Genomic DNA, 16,071 nt, shown 5'->3' on the forward strand with positions numbered 1-16,071 from the left:
ATAAACAAACAAACATTATGAGACACAATTGCACTGCTATCTCCAAAGTGCCCACTTCAAGGGCAGTCCTTCAGAGTGAGCAGAGCACAGGGATATTCCATTCTCACTGGAATGTTGTTCTGCACTCTTATGATTTTAAAATAATATAATTTTTCTTTTACAAAAGTCAATGGGGTTCAAAAGCTTAAAAAAAAAAGACATGAGGGTGATGGAAACTGCAGTGCTTTACTCAAAGTCTCACTGACTCAATGAAGTTGGAACCCAATAATATCAATCCTCACTGGCTTTTTGTGTATTTGGCAGAAGAAAGAAAACTACCCGGCTCATTGGAAATACGGGCCTCTTCCTATGTTTTTGCAGAACTTGTACCTATCATATGAAACTTTTATTCCTTTTCACACAAATTATAATTTACATGGCCAAAGTTTCAATTAAGAAAGTCTAATTTTTGCGCTCACACTTGTAGAATATTTTGATATGTAAAAATGTAAAATGCTGCACGATTTGAAAACTGACACTTTTGAAAATTAGCATCACATCTAGAGCTTCATATGCATGGGTTTTCTAACAAAGTAGGCTGCTCAGTGGCTCACTAGAGAGGTGAAGCACTGAGAATCCTGAGAAACTATGGTTCCCGGACATTTTAATTATTAACTTTTGCAATGCGTGCTTGAAGCAAAGTAATAAAACGCTGCAATACATACCTGTATCAACATAATAAAAACGTGGCTATGGTCACGTATTGAATGTGTGTTTTAAACTGAACCTGCCACCAAACAGGTTCTGTGTTCACATAATATCTGTGTTGCAGAAACATCATCACAAGCATGTTTTCAATGAGCCTGGGTTGAAAGAAAACCATTTACTTACATTTTTTACTCTCTCTTTAAATCAGTGGTCTCAAACTCAATTTCCAGGAGGGCCACAGCTCTGCAGAGTTTACCTCCAACCAGCTCCAAATCACACCTGCTTGGAAATGTCTAGTGATCCTAAAGACCTTGATTAGCTGAATCAGGTGTGTTTGATTAGGGTTGGAGCAAAACTGTGGCCCTCCAGGAACTGAGTTTAAGACCAATGCTGTAAATCAAATAGCCAGGTCATGGGGTGAATGCAGTGTGTCGATAACTCCAGACATGTACATTAACACCTTTCCTAGAGTAGAGTGTAATCGAAGATCACCATCCCCACTGATATAAGGATACTTCCACTCCACTAGGTTAATGCACGCTCTGCGCACAGGATTATTGAGAGTCAGGCAGAAAAGTGCTCTTGGAGGTCTGCTACTAGTGGTGCTTCCCTGTTTCTTGCTTTTGGCATATTGCTGGCGTTTCCTCTGGGCGAGCGAGCCGGCCGGAGCAGTGCTTGCAGCAGCGGAGAGGTTCATGGTTTTGGGGGTGCCCTGAGACTGTCTGGTGGCATTAATCGCAGCCTGCCAGGAGAGCGCAGCAGACTGGGCCGGTGAATGATGGCTGGTGATCGGCGGTACTTCCGACCAGACGGGGGGGACATCACTAGAGACGGGGGCTCTGCTGCCACTGGCATAGTTTGCCCCTGAAAATCAGACAATAAAGGGTAAAGATAATCTACATTTACATTATAGTTAGTTATTTAGCAGATTATTTTATCCAAAGCACTTACAAATGAGGATAAATAGCAGCACTCAAAACCAACAAAAGAGCAAAAATAAAGAAAATGCTATGACAAGTATCAGTTAACTCACTCTAATCAGTTATTATCAGCTTAACTCAGTACATGTAGCAATGTACATGCACATATATAGATTAGTTGTGTCAAATGATTAATCACGATTAATCGCATCCGAATGAAAGTTTTTGTTTACATAATATATGTGTGTACTGTGTATATAAATATACACACATGCATGTATATATTTAAGAAAAATATGTTATATTTGTATATTAAATATATTTATATATAATATAATTATATAAATATACACATTTAAATTCATGTAAATATTTTCAAAATATATACTTTATGAATGTGTATTTATATATGCGTTTTAAATATACACAGTATACACACATATATAATGTAAACAAAAAATGTGTCCGTGGCCGGCATCAGATGATCTGTAGTGGTTTTTGTATGTTGGATTAAAAACATCTAGGTCACAACTGTCCTGAATTAGTTTTTTCTTTTTTTTTCTTTTTCTTTTTGACATCTGCCCTACAAACCAAAATTGTAATATATGATATACTGAGTGTTTCCATAAGTAACTCTATTATTGCATACTGAATAGCATTTAAAAGAAAGAGAAACATTGTACTAACAAATATCAACATCGATTGTATTATTTTACAATTCAGAGTATGAACATTTTCAAAAAAGTGTTTAAACTCTTTCACTCATACACCATCCACATTAACATGAACAAACACATCACAAAAAAGCTGGGCACACAGAATTGGGTATAGTCCAAGACTGAAGATGAGTCAAATGAACATGTCAGCAAACATTAAGAGCTTAAAACTAAAGATTTCTGCTCTCTGCTAGCTTGGTTGTCTTCACACTGAACACAAGAAGAGCAAGTGTGAGTTGTTCTGTTCACACAGGTGTCCTTCAGATGTAGTTCATCACATTATCTAGCCTACAGTATATGAACAAGCACCACTAACCAGAAACAAAGTCATTCGGTACAGACTGTCTGTATTTTAGACTCTAGATCTATATTTCTAGCACTTCAAAACAAACGTCTTTCTCTGTCAATTGTTTGACACTACAAATAGCCTGCTTTTTGAGGCCACTACTTAATACGAGTTGATTGTGTAAAGCAGCTTGTAATACTCAGTGTCAAAGATGGACACTATATTTCACAACAAGGTTCATCAGATATCTACTGCATTGGGAATCTAATGATTTTTCATATATATCTTTCAGTTTATATTTTTTTCGACATCTACTCGAGCCTGTACTCGCGCATAAAGACTAGTATGATGCGCACTGAATTCTACACCGCTTTAACACGGACATACTCTTCACTTTTACCAGTTTAATAAAGCCCTTTTAATATTAAACGAATTTAATATGCAGAAACTCGTCCATAAGTCACATCTAGATTGTTGTGTTTACCTTCAGTCGGTTCCTCTGGCTCGTCCATCCCCTCCACATTGAAAGTGTTTTATTATTTGTTATATTCCAGTTCACGTGGCTGCGTTAAACCATCGTATCTATCGTGTTTCGACTAGTGTGTGTGATGATGCTGATGCTGATGAGCGCATCTTCGCAACATCCGGGTGTCGGGGACGCGTTTCACTCCGCGATCAAGATTAAATCCACTGAGCGCCATTAGAAGCGCTCACTCATGATGCTGTCCCTCGCCTCGAAGATCTCTCGAGCACAGTCTGTCAGGATTGTTAGTCCATTCGTCACAGCGGACCGCATTAAAGAGACCCGAGCGCAGTGTGACTCTGTGTCCCGCCCCCGCGCGCGCGCTGCAGCTGTGCGTCTGTTTTAAATTAAGGCCGTGTTCGGGGAATATGGTTGCCTGGAATATTCAATTACCTTTGCAGGACATGTAACAGGCTTTCAACAGGTCCCCTAGCCTCTCCCAGGCTTTTGACACTGAGTAATGTTGCTATTTTAGTTCAGACCTTTGGCATCATAAAGTCAAAGTGTCGTATAGTATTTGAATTTTCAGATAAAAGTAAACCGAATATAAATCTTACCTCGTATTCCCAGTATGAACGCCATTCATCTCTCTCACTAAAGCAGCTCATTCACTGAATGCGTGCTGTTTTCTGCTCATTATTGCCATAAATTGAAAGCACAGAGGAGTGTAAGGGAGTGTGGGGTTGGATTACCTGTTTGTATCAGATAATCCCCCATAATAATCCTCTGACTCAGACCTTCTGTGCACTGAGCTATTCTAGAGCGGAAGCGAGTGAAGCGCGTCTACTATTTCATTAAAAACTGTTCTGATTATGATAGTGTTTTACCATAAACAATCTCAAATGCAGCCAACGTTACTGGAGACAAACGTAAAATAAGAAGTAGACCCTACAGCATATGTTAGGATATGTCTGTATGCAATGCAAAATGTGTTTTTTTTTCGTAACCTTGCTTGGTTTGTTTTCATAGTTGTAATTGTTTGATTTTGATTTTTACCTTTTAAAAAAACGCGCGCGCACAAAAGGTGCGTCTGTATCATAGACTGTAGGCTATATAACAGCGACCTCTCGCGGTTTCTCAACCCGTTCAGACTTGAATTATGTTTCAAGTTTCTGAAAAATATTAAAGTTCATTTTCCCAGCTCATGAGGCTTCTATGAATGAGACCGAATACAAATATTACAAATTTCAATACTCTTTAATTGTAATTTTTTTGTCCATTTCAATGGACGTCAGGTCAAAACAGGGGTACTTCACAAAAATGTACCATTATTGAATACAATAATAAACATAAAAATTGTTGGTCTATACTTTAAGTTTCTTTTCGAGGTCATAAACTTGAATAAGATTTCAGTATAACATTTCAACCTTAATTTTGAGGTTTTTGCTTTACAGATTGCACATTGTGTGTAACAAACTAAATATCTTATAATCAATCAATATGATCATTTTAGAGTAATTTTCTGTGTGCATCTCTCTTTTTTTATCAAAAACTTGAACATTATAACATTTCAACTTTAATTGTAAGTTATTTGCTTTATAGATTGCACATTTGTTTATTCATAACAAAATTAACCTAGGAATAAATCAAGTCATGTTAGAGTCATTTCCTGTGTGCATCTTTGAAACAATTTCTCTGTGACACAAAGCAGTAGTGCACCTTGCACTTATCACAGAAGACATGTGTTTTCCCAGAACAACCTTCCAATTTGCATCTTGTTGCTTCTTTTTTTGTATCATAATTTGGCAGGTGGTCCACCATTTCTTTTTGGACTTCAAGAACTGGCCGGCATTCGCTTGCCCCTCTCTTTTGTCCAGCTTCATCATGTGGAGTTTGAGAGGTACTGGCTGCATTAGAATTGCTTGGCCTCCCTCATTTTTTTTTAACCCTGTGGCTTCCCAGAATGCACAAGCACTTCAGCCACATTCATTTGAATTCAAGAAGATCCATGATTTTCTGTGACTGAGTTCCATTGTATTCATTGTCCCTGTGAAACTCAAGCCAGCTGTTCACTACAGCAACATCAAAAGCATGAGTAATCATGCGCAGTGGCCATTTGCGGGACTTGATATCAATTCTGTAAAGTCTGATTAGCTGATCAAGCTTGTCCACTCCTCCCATGACCTCTGGACGCTTGACCTTCCCAAACTGCTTCTCTTTCTTATCCCACCTCTCAACTTCGTCTTCATCTCCAGCACCAACAAAGTTGGAGGCCAGCATACCAGAGCGGTTATCAAACCACTTCACTAGAACAACTTTTCCATCCCTACTTCTAACTTCATCATGGTTTCCCCGCGTTTTCTTAGACATTTCCTTGTCTGTCTTCAGTGGTGGATTGGCAAAGCGGCAAAGCCTTGCTGTTCCAGCAGCATGGATTTTCTTTTCTGCAAGAACTTCAAGGACATTGTAGGTGGTGAAGTAGTTGTCAAAAAAGAGCTTGTGGTTGGGCGCCTGGGTTCTGTGGCACAGGTGGAAGACTAAAGAAGCTCATTTTTGCTTTTCTCAGAAAGCTCTGTTGTGGCACCTTGATAGAGGAGGAAATCATAAGCAAGCCCACTGTTGCCAAAGATGAAATACATCTTCACTCCCCATGGTGTAGGTTTCCCGTAGATATACTGAAGCACAGAGAGTTACCTGTATAGAGAGTTTGTATCATCTATACAAAGATCTTCCTCCAGTTGTAGCTGCAGACCTTATGGACTCATAGATTGGTCTGACCTTGAAGAAAACATCAGTGTCTCCAGGAGGCCTCTCATGGTTGTTTACAGGTTGGAGCGGAGTTGAAAAAAAACGATCCTGAGACATGGTTTCCTTGAAAACTCCAATATTGATACTGGAGGACCAGTACATTCTCACTCTTGGAAGACCAAGAACTCCCATTGCCACATGTAGACAGAAAGGACTTCAATCTCAGAAGCTGAGGCATGTTTATAGCCCCTGACTCCATTGGTCATTGTGCTCATCAGCTTGAAGTAGCCGTATGATGTTAGGGGCTCAGGGGGGTCAGTGGTGGGAGTTTCCCATGTTGTTTCTACTGGGGTAAAGCGGGTGTGACGACGCCACTGAATATCACTCTTTTTTGTGATATTTGTAAAAGGATCATTACCAAATACTGGTTCTACATCTGCCTCATGCTCATAATCTTCACTGTCTTCTTGATTCTGACTTTCCTCTGCCTCAATCTCAATTTCTTCCCCTACTACTGGTGGGGGCTCATCTCTGTCCCCCCCTGAAATTATTACCAAAACTGTCCCTTACATAACAGCTTCATACAAGTGGAAACTGTATATCCAATAAAATGATATTCAATACATTTAGCGAAATCTAATTGTATGAACCGTCTTAACTAACTAACTATCCATACTTTTCATTCTACACTCACCAATTGTTCCTCATCACTCCACATAAAGTCAACATCTGAGATATTTCCATCAGCTGTATGTTCAAGCACTTCAAGAACTGTATTTTCTGCATATGAAATAGGTAAAAAAAATGTATTAGGACTGTGATATAGATTTTTTTATATATATATAAGAAATATCAATCAGCATTACTGGACATGTGATATCAGTAACAGACGCTTGAACTCTAATGGACAGACACATTAGGAAAAAATCCTGATTTAAAACTAGCAATTCTAAAATCGATTTTAAACTTTAAATAAAAGGTTCAATCCTTCTATTTTACAGACAAACTATGAAATACTGGCAAAAATATCATTGTTTTTTTTTGTTTTGTTTTTTTGCCATATAAAATGCTGCTTACTTCTGTGTTTGGAGTTAAGTGCTGCCATGCTTCTCTTCAGTGTAGTGGGGTTTTTATGACTGGTGACTGTTTTATGGTCCATGGTCACATATTTCCTTGCCAGCAAAGGTCCAGGTTTGACACTTTGTTTGAAGTAGTTATACATTTCATCTGAGCAACAGTAGTCCTTTGTACAGAAAAAAAACACCAGTAAAAAATAGCTTGTAATGGCTTTTGCATTTAAGAGTTAAAATAGTCAAATAGTTTTTGGGCCCCAAAATCCAAAGTAGTGTGTGAGTAATTTTTCAAATAAATAAATAACAATAACTTATCAGTTTTATGCAGCTGGATATGAAAATGTAAGATGTTTTATCAGGCTGCAATTTATCAGGCTGCATTTTTATTTATTTATTTAGCAACCTGCCCCCTTTCACCAATCCTAATCCAACTAATATAACTAGTCAAAGAATGGGACAGGGCCACAAAGAGCCATTAAAGACAAAAGGTGAGAGAATCTGCTTCATTTGACTTAAAATTAAGAGATCGGGAATGTCTTGCTACCAACTTGGATTGAGAGACTCTTTAGTCTGATGTCTTCACATTGACCTTAAATACTAAATAAAACATACTTCACATAAGTTTTTTTATGTGATGCTATGTCAGGACATAACATCAGCAGATCTTAAAGAGATTTTTTATAATATTTTTCATAATAATCAAAACATCTTCATTAAGAGAAGAAAACCATGTTTCAGTTGTCTTCATGTCCCAATCATGCCAGGCTCTCCCTCGATCGTTAGACATTAACACTCACCAGAGGACTGAAGTTGGACTTGATTTCTCATCCTCCTCACTGTCACTCAATCACACCCATCAGTTCTCATGAGCAGCACTATAAATACAGCACACACTCTCGGTCACTTAACTGCTACTTACCTTTCTGATGATCCTATTTACCTCGATCAATAATCCTGTTACCTCTTCCAATTCGATCTCCAGTCTCCTTGATCATCTCAAGACCAGGAAGTTCTGCAAGCATTTATACATTTATCCCAGCGTGTTCCCCTTGTATGTGATCTATAGACTCTGTAAGCAAAAGCCTCAAAGTGATCAATGACGCAAATTCTCACCATCTACGATCTCAAGAATCATCCCTTACCTGTTTTAAGATTGTGTTCCTGCTCAGCTGTTAATAATAACAACCAGGTTTGAGTCTTAAATGATTTCCTGATCATTTCTGTCTGAGACTGAACATGACAGAAGAAGAGACCATGACCACACGGCAGGACCCAGTCCTCACCATCCAGTCCAAGAACTGCTTGATGTTTAACGTCGTAACACTTCATCTGGATTCAGAATCAGCTCTACTAGACTCATCTGGCAAACATCATCTCAGAGTCTCTCTGTCAGAAGCTCAAGCTCAAGAAAGAATGCTGTCTGTCTAAGTACTTCATCCGGCCAATATTTGGTAAATCATAGCAGTCCACTTCAACTACAAGTTGTCAGACAACAATGAGAACCTCGCACTACTGGTTCTGGAGTGATCCACTTCTAATGTGGTCCTATGATATCCTGGAGCAACAGGGACATCCTCAAGTTATGCATGCTTCTGTTCCAGTCTGTCTCCAGATGTCAATGATCAGAGAGCAGAAGTATAAATGTAAATTGATGCATAAACTACGGCATAAAGGCTATAGCGTAGGTCCGACACAGAAGTATAAATCACCCTTAACACCTTCCAGGGCAGCCAGGAACCTTGGAGTTGTGATTGATGATGAGTTAAGCTTCACAGACCATATTGCTACAACGACCCGGTCCTGCAGATTTACCTTATACAACACTAGAAAGATTACACCCTTCCTATCAGAGCAGGCCACACAACTACATGCTCTTGTTAACTCCAGACTGGACTATTGTAATGCTCTCTTGGTGGGCCTTCTGGCATACACTATCAAGCCTGTGCAAATGATCCAATATCCATTCCACACATACTCCTCAAAACAGATCCTGCGCCGGAGCACAACCCACACAAAGAAGATAATTCCACAAACAGAGATGGCAACAAAGAGGCAAAACATACGGACTCCACCATTAATAATGACACACACAGCAATGCATCATGTTTCATAACATCATGTTTTTAGTGTGTTCAAGGGGATTAAAACGTACATTATACATTTCAGACCATGCGGGTAATAGTAACTAATAAGAAATAGTAAATGTGTAAAGTTGCATAAGATCATTCTAACTTAGTGTCATATCCATATAAATCATTATCATGGTTTTTATGGCTAGGACTTGCAGTTCCTAAAAGGATTTAAGTTTACTTCTAGACTTAAAAACCATTAGCAGGTACATAAGATAGCGCTATGCGTCCCACTTCAAAATGTACACAATATTTTTACACTTTTGTGAATAATTTATGGTCAGGGTCTTTGAGGAAAAGATGAAAGGCAAGTTTTTACTGTCACACTGATATCTTTTGCCGTGGATTTCCCAACATTGCGTTCTTTTTTTCCTCTTTGACTTCTCTGTCGTTGTTATTCTGTCTATTTCATGTTTCTGTGTTGTTCGGTTGGAATTTTCTCTCCAAAATGGTGGCCGCACTTCCGGAGCGCCACCTAGCGGCTGTTACCCAAAAAACATCAGAGTTTCTCCTTTGGCCGGTTGCTCAACGGAACCATACACGAACCCTGGTCAAAGCACGGACATAATAAAACGGCCACCGGAAGTGTTCGTCCTGGAATGTGTTCCGTGTATGCACAGCGCAAGGATGGAGTGCGTGAATAAAGCGGGCCAGCTCATGAGTCTGGCGGCTCTACAGCAGCATGACCCCTACATAGTGAACCTGCTGGACGTCGCCGGACAGGTCGCGCTCTACACCTTCAACTCCAAAGCGAACGAATGGGTGAGACTTCAGAACGCGACGCCACACGAGCGCGCGCACGTCAGTTAGCCTGCAGTTGCTAATAGCAACGCTATCGCTCAGCATCTCTGCATGATGGTCTGCTGTATCTGTGTGTTTATAACACATTATATCAACTCATCAGGAACATACAGCAGTTATGAGAGCGGGAGTGGGTCATGATAAACAACAGCTGTTATGATTACTGATAATAAACTAATCTGAAATATCACATCCTGTCTAAAAACAGAGTCTAATGCAAATCAAAGTGCTATCGCACGCTTGTATTTCGGGTTTTCTCCTGACGGTAGGTCATTATTAAATATGAAATCTGTTTGAAAACTAACACTTCTCTCTCACTGCAGGAGAAAACTGAGATTGAAGGCACATTATTTGTTTATGCGAGGTGAGCCATGACTGACTGAAACTGTGAAGGCTTATTATGAGTCGTCATATTATCAGTAACACATTGATCTGGGATGTGTTTTCTGCAGGTCTGCATCTCCTCATCACGGTTTCACAATCATGAACCGTCTCAGTACAGAGAACCTAGTGGAGCCGATTAATAAAGACCTTGAGTTCCAGCTGCAGGACCCTTTCCTCCTCTACAGGAACGGAAACTGTGAGTAAAGACACCGAGACTGGAGCTTACGTTCATCTGCTCTGCATCTGTTACAGTGTTGTTATCTGCAGTGAGAAGGAGCCTGTTTGACTCTCTCTGAATCAGCTCTTCTCTAATAAAGATAAAATATAATATTGTATTGTTTAGCTCTAATCTGCTGAAGGCATGAAAAGATTAAGATATTATGAACATCAACTTCATGATTTTCTGTAAAGCTGCTTTAAATCAATTTGTGTTGTAAAAAGAAAAAGTGCCATACAAATCAAAGTGACTTGATTTTGTATTGGGTAAAAGTCAAATCTTGGACTGATGTTTTACTGTAGCTGTACACATGTCCACACACATGGGCTTCTGTCTGGTGGAAGAGTTGAGCTGTATTTGATCGTGTGTTTCAGTGGGCATCTACAGTATCTGGTTCTATGATAAAGCCGACTGCCAGCGGATCGCACAGCTCATGCTGCAGTGAGTATCTGTGTGTTAACATCAGTGAACTAGTGTCCTGAGCAGACAGACCGTCACAGGTGATGTGCACGCTCCACTCTGGAGTCTGATCAGTATAATGTCCTGAATGAGTGATGGAGCCTGAACTGCTGCTGAATCTCTGTTGTCCCTGTAGTTAATTTCAGTCTCTGTTCTGTGTGTGTGTGTGTGTAGGATAGTCAAGCAGGAGGCGTTGCGAGCGTCTCCTGACAGAGGTCTGAGCAGCAGGACCAATGGTTGTGTTCAGAGCAGACCCACAGATATCCTGGAGCTGCTCAGCAAGGCTAAAGAGGAGTATCAAAGGGTATGATCATCATCATCATCATCATCATCGTCATCAACCGTGGCTTGTCTTCTCCCAGTTTAAAGGGAGTGGTGTGTTCACCACACACTGTATCACAATCTCAATAGAGATACAGTAGTAGTTTAAGGATGTTGCTGTTGTAGGTCATGAATAGATGTATTTTCTCTAATGGAAATGTTAGCTTACATGTATAAACAACTAGTCTACAACATCTCAAAATCTTTTTTTTTTTTTTTTTTTTTAAATATGTTAATATTTGGACTGAGTTTAGACTACAGCTCTTGATTATGTTTTATATCATCCATTGAGTTCTGTTGTTTGAACTTGTGATCAGTGTTGAGTGAGGAAATGACTCTCATTGGTCACTGTGTTCATGTTGAATGCTTTGTCTTTGTAACATTTTTTTAAGGATGCACAAGTGGCAGTTCAGTGTGATAATAGACCTTGAATAACAGGTTGTGTGTGTGTGTGTGTGTGTGTGTCTCCAGAGTCAGTCGTCTGAGACAGATGTTCAGGTGAGCTCAGAAGCTGCTCTGTCTCTGGAGAAGAGAGAAGAGGTCACCGCTGCTCAACACGAGAAGGTCACACTTCTGCTAGATCTGGGAAAACACTTTCTCTTCTATTACAGTCTGTACTAATCATCTCCACACAGTTGCAGCAAAGCCCTTGAGTCAAGAAAAAAACAGTTTTAAGGGTTCTGGTTAAGGACATTACAGTTGTCATGAAGTGTTTTCCATTAAAAAAAAACAGATCCCTTGAGACATTTGCAGTCAATGATCAATATTCAAATATGATAAAGCAATGTGTGGGTGAGGTCAGTGAGTTCACTAACATTGATTCAGGACTAATCTAGTGTAATCTGGAGCGATGTGAGTGGTTTGATTATTGAAACAAGAACAGAAAACATCTGGCAGCTGCAGCCAAAAAAAGCTTAACAATACGAGATCACACACATCTATCTCTCATTTAAAATGAACTGTTTTTAGGGAGAATAACCAGCGGGAACATTTCACAGACTATTATGCTTTTTTTAATCAAGAGAAGCCGAAATCACAGTAAAAATAATAATATGTGCAGCTGTAACTGGACTGAACTTGAGCTAAATAACAAGCTGCATGTCTTCTAGAGTTTCCCTCGATTCAGTTCTGTTTCTGTTTGTCACTGTGAAGCTGCTTTGGCAGTTTGTATTATATTAATTGCTATAGAAAGGTGATGTCCATAGATAAAATAATCAATCTTTGCCAGAAAGGTTATTCCAGAAAGGCATTTTTGAAAAGCTGATAAGTATTGCAGCTTTGCTACTGTCAGAAAGCAAGCTTGGTTTGCAACACATGTTTCGTGACGTCACTGTGTGTGAGATCGACCCATGAATAAATGATATCTGTTTTGGTTTGCTCTCCACAGTCCGGTCCCTCGGTGAAGCAGATCACGGTGGAAGAGCTCTTCGGCAGCTCTCTGTCCAGAGAAGTGTCCCAGTCGAGCAGCTCCACCGTGGGAGAGAGCAAGCGTGGGCCTGTGTTTGCGCCTCTGTGTCCCTCGGTGGAGCCTCTCCTCGCTCCTCGTCTGTCTGCTGACCCAGGAGGCCCGGCGCTGGTCTCTCTCTTTCAGGGTTGTGGCACACGAGACCCAAGACCAGCTGCTTCAAATACAGAGGAGAGGTCCAGCAGTCAGTGTGTGCAGCGAGGTTCGGCTGGTCCACTTCCTCCTGCGTATATGAGTCCTCTCACAGATGGGCCAGGGCTGCCCGGGTTCATGCCCGGCCCGCTGGTGACCCCACAGAGCTTCAGAGAATCCACCTGCAAACTTCCAGGACCCTTCACGGGAAAGACTGCATTATCTGCTCCGGTGAATACACCGAGCAGTGTCTTCATGGTATGTGTTTCTGATTGATGAAATGACACATTGTTTCCTGCAGTACAGTAGCGGGAGTCTTTATGATACTCAAAATATGTTCTGGTTGATCTGATGAACCTGTGGTCATGGGCGATCGCTGTGAATCTCACTAATAATGTCAAAATGCTTTTAAAAGAAAAATATATTAAGGTTAAAATAAAAAAATATCCATAACCAATAAGAGTGTAAAAATACACCCATTACAGGGTTTGGTAGAATACACAATACTGATCTCCCAAATCAGAACTGTCAGCATGCAACTAGGCCAAAATAATGATGGAAAGTGTTTTAGTATTATTATTACGGTTATTAGTTTTAAGACATGATAAACGGTTAACCAAAGTTCCTGATCGTTTGACACACAAGAGCTCATTGTACTATTAAAAACTAACAACAGTTTTAAGATCTGAAACTTACTGGATGTCTAAAAACAGCTTGTATTGAAGGCAGTCTGCTAAAACAACAGCTTGTGGAATACTCTACTCTGGATAAGCCCCGCCTCCGCAGGGGAGCGACATCACTGTTTAGCCCCGCCCACCAATAACTACACTGTTTAGCCCCGCCCATGGATTTGGGCATGTATAGTGTTTGCGGAGAGGTGAATGTGCACACCTACGAAGAAACTAAACGATAAAGATGCTCTGAAGACAAGACTCTGTTCAGTGCCAATCTGTGGAAAACAGGGTTGTGGTAGGTATAGACATTAATAAACCATAACTTTACAGTTGCATTTTCGTTGTTGAATGAAACTAGCCCCTGTTTTAATGTGAGGTAGCCGAACACCAGCACACAAGTGTGAGTAACTGATCACTATTGCTTTGTCTCTTCTTACAAATGGTTCGATATGTTCGGAGTTATTCGTGTTTTTAACCAAACTCACAGCAGCGTCCATCTGTGAGGAGTGTCACCGTCAAACGAACACAACTGTTAGCCAATCACAACTTCTGTCTACAGTCTACAGTCCTCTGAACACAGCTTTCTAAATTATGATGTTTTGGTGTAAAAATATTGATAATATTATAAGTACACCTCAGAGAACACTACAAATGCTACATAGATGTTTATTATTATTATTAATTATTTAATACATGTTTATTGGCAGTGCATGCTTATCTAGAAAAATGTACTGGTAAAGTCAGACTTGGCATTATCAGGACTAACAAACTGCAGTTTCCCTATTGTGTGGTCATGCATTATATTAACACGAAGGCTAGTTTTCATTGGTAGTCCTTGCCAGGTGTTATTAGGTGTAAAACTAGAGAAAGGTAGTTAATGGATAACCGAGAATGTTCCATTAAAAATAAAGCTTAAAGGTGTGTGTTGTTTCCTCTTTGACAGAGTAAAGAGGCGCATGCGTTCACACCGTGCTCCACTCAGGTCAAACCCATTCCAGTAAGTGCTTCTAAAATAGTTTGGTGGCAGTAACAGACATGGCCATTATGACTGATGTGTCTGTCATGTGAAGGCGGGGCCAGCTGTTCAGGGGGAGGAGTCTTCACTGCTGCTGTCTCCTAATGTGTTCCAGCATTCAGTGAGCAAGACAGCCGAGCCACTGAAGATCCCGGCGTCCCCCACGTCTCCCCCAGCAGACCTGCCCTCTTCTCTGTACAGTCGCACCCAGCTCAGAGACACACTCATACATCTCATAAAGGTACAGACTGACACCCACATGCTCACAAACCAACGGTGAAGAAAGACTCGTTCATCAAATCACTTTGGTCTTCAATTTTCTCCGTTTGTTTGCAGAATGACGGCCATTTCCTCAGTGCAATCCACGAGGCCTACACACAGAGCCTTTCTAAAGGCCTCAACAACATCAAGTTATAGCCACAACCTGAGAGAACTAAACGTGTGAGCTGGAGCCGTCTCAGATGCTGCTCTGATGAATCTCTCGCTGAGCTCTCCCACTTCAGTCCTAATTTATGTCCATCTGCCAATCTCAAAAAAACATATATTTTCCAGTCATTTTCTCTCTGTGACTCCCAGCACAATTAAGTGCAGGTATGTAAAGGGACTTGTGCAATACGAAGCATTGGCTCTTTGGAGAATTGCCTTTCCTTTATGATCCTGCCAGACGTACAGATATGATGCAGAATCCCAGTCTCAAGTGTTTTTCAGTATTGTGGTGTGCAGCACTGGGATTCTTTGAGTTCCCGGCACATGAATTTTGTGCACTTATTCATTTTTGTTTTTACCAACTTGGTGGTTTAATTTGGCCAGAAAATGAATAAAGGTTAGTAGAGTTAAAAACCATTTCTCTTGATCCCACAGTTGAACTCTCGTGTGCAGGGAGTAGACTCGAAACATCAGCTATACAGTTATGGTGCCATGTATTGCTTTTTCAAATTGCAGACAGATTGAAATATGAAGTAGTTTATTTAAAATGAGATGCATCAAATCAAGATTTGAGTGTTCCTGAACTTAAGTGTCTTGTGTATCAGCTGTTTTAAGACATTATTCTGCTGTTCTGTGTATATAAGCTACAATAAGTGCATCTGATCTATCATTAAAAGTAGAATGAAATGTTTTCTGCTTGCACTACTAACTAGTTCATGGTTTGTTAGTTTTGACAGGAATTTTGTGTTTAAATTCACTCCAGGTTTATGTACTTGCAGCTTGTTTACACTATAAAAAAAAAAGAAAAAAAAGTTGACTTGAAAGGAAATTTCATTCTGTTGTTTGTTATTTTTTTTGGTACGGTTTGCTTTAATCATGGAGAATTGTACATCCTCACCACAAATTAAAGTTGTTATCAGTGTTGCGACCGCTGCAAGGCTTCGTACTCATTTCATGCAGAACGTCTCAAACACATCAGGATGCTCTGACACAATGCTTTGTCTCAAGTTCATGTGCTAATAAACTATTGCTACAATTTAAATGGTAGTTTGCGTTGTATTATAGTGACACTTTGACAAAGCAGATCTGCTTGTATATTTCAAGACTTTGTTTCTACAGTGGTACCTCTTAAGATGTGGGTTATATTAAGTATAT

The 16,071-nt window shown here is 40.0% G+C and overlaps 2 protein-coding genes across 7 annotated transcripts in view; one reads left to right on the plus strand and one right to left on the minus strand.

The window, feature by feature from the left end:
• The window catches only part of cacna1db (calcium channel, voltage-dependent, L type, alpha 1D subunit, b), an 88,878-nt gene extending 85,463 nt beyond the window's left edge, over positions 1 to 3,415 (minus strand). For 4 of the 6 annotated variants that reach the window (XM_059503021.1, XM_059503019.1, XM_059503018.1 and 1 more), the window contains exons 1-2: positions 3,094 to 3,415; positions 1,203 to 1,551 (exon numbers count right to left, since the gene is read on the minus strand). In XM_059503021.1, coding sequence (XP_059359004.1) covers positions 1,203 to 1,551; positions 3,094 to 3,121 — 377 coding nt within the window. In that variant the 5' untranslated portion in view covers positions 3,122 to 3,415. The remainder of the gene's footprint in view (positions 1 to 1,202; positions 1,552 to 3,093) is intronic. The other 2 variants (XM_059503020.1, XM_059503017.1) reach the window with 1 other exon arrangement.
• A 6,157-nt stretch (positions 3,416 to 9,572) lies between these two features.
• Positions 9,573 to 14,953, plus strand: LOC132097061 (mRNA-decapping enzyme 1A-like). Its single transcript, XM_059502693.1, has 10 exons — positions 9,573 to 9,784; positions 10,147 to 10,187; positions 10,276 to 10,403; positions 10,799 to 10,865; positions 11,058 to 11,187; positions 11,676 to 11,768; positions 12,592 to 13,059; positions 14,419 to 14,472; positions 14,546 to 14,731; positions 14,827 to 14,953. Exons 1-10 carry the CDS (start codon positions 9,635 to 9,637, stop codon positions 14,905 to 14,907), a joined length of 1,398 nt encoding a protein of 465 aa, XP_059358676.1. The 5' UTR covers positions 9,573 to 9,634; the 3' UTR covers positions 14,908 to 14,953.
• Positions 14,954 to 16,071: the final 1,118 nt, after the last annotated feature.

Source organism: Carassius carassius, chromosome 21 (genome assembly GCF_963082965.1).
Source record: "Carassius carassius chromosome 21, fCarCar2.1, whole genome shotgun sequence".
Classification (NCBI taxonomy): domain Eukaryota; kingdom Metazoa; phylum Chordata; class Actinopteri; order Cypriniformes; family Cyprinidae; genus Carassius; species Carassius carassius.

Excerpts from the sequence above, each read along its gene's own strand:
- LOC132097061 (XM_059502693.1), top strand. The coding sequence starts at position 9,635 with ATGCACAGCGCAAGGATGGAGTGCGTGAATAAAGCGGGCCAGCTCATG. Across the intron at positions 14,473-14,545 it reads CTCAGGTCAAACCCATTCCA|GCGGGGCCAGCTGTTCAGGG; the intron begins GTAAGTGCTTCT and ends TGTCATGTGAAG. Across the intron at positions 14,732-14,826 it reads CACTCATACATCTCATAAAG|AATGACGGCCATTTCCTCAG; the intron begins GTACAGACTGAC and ends GTTTGTTTGCAG.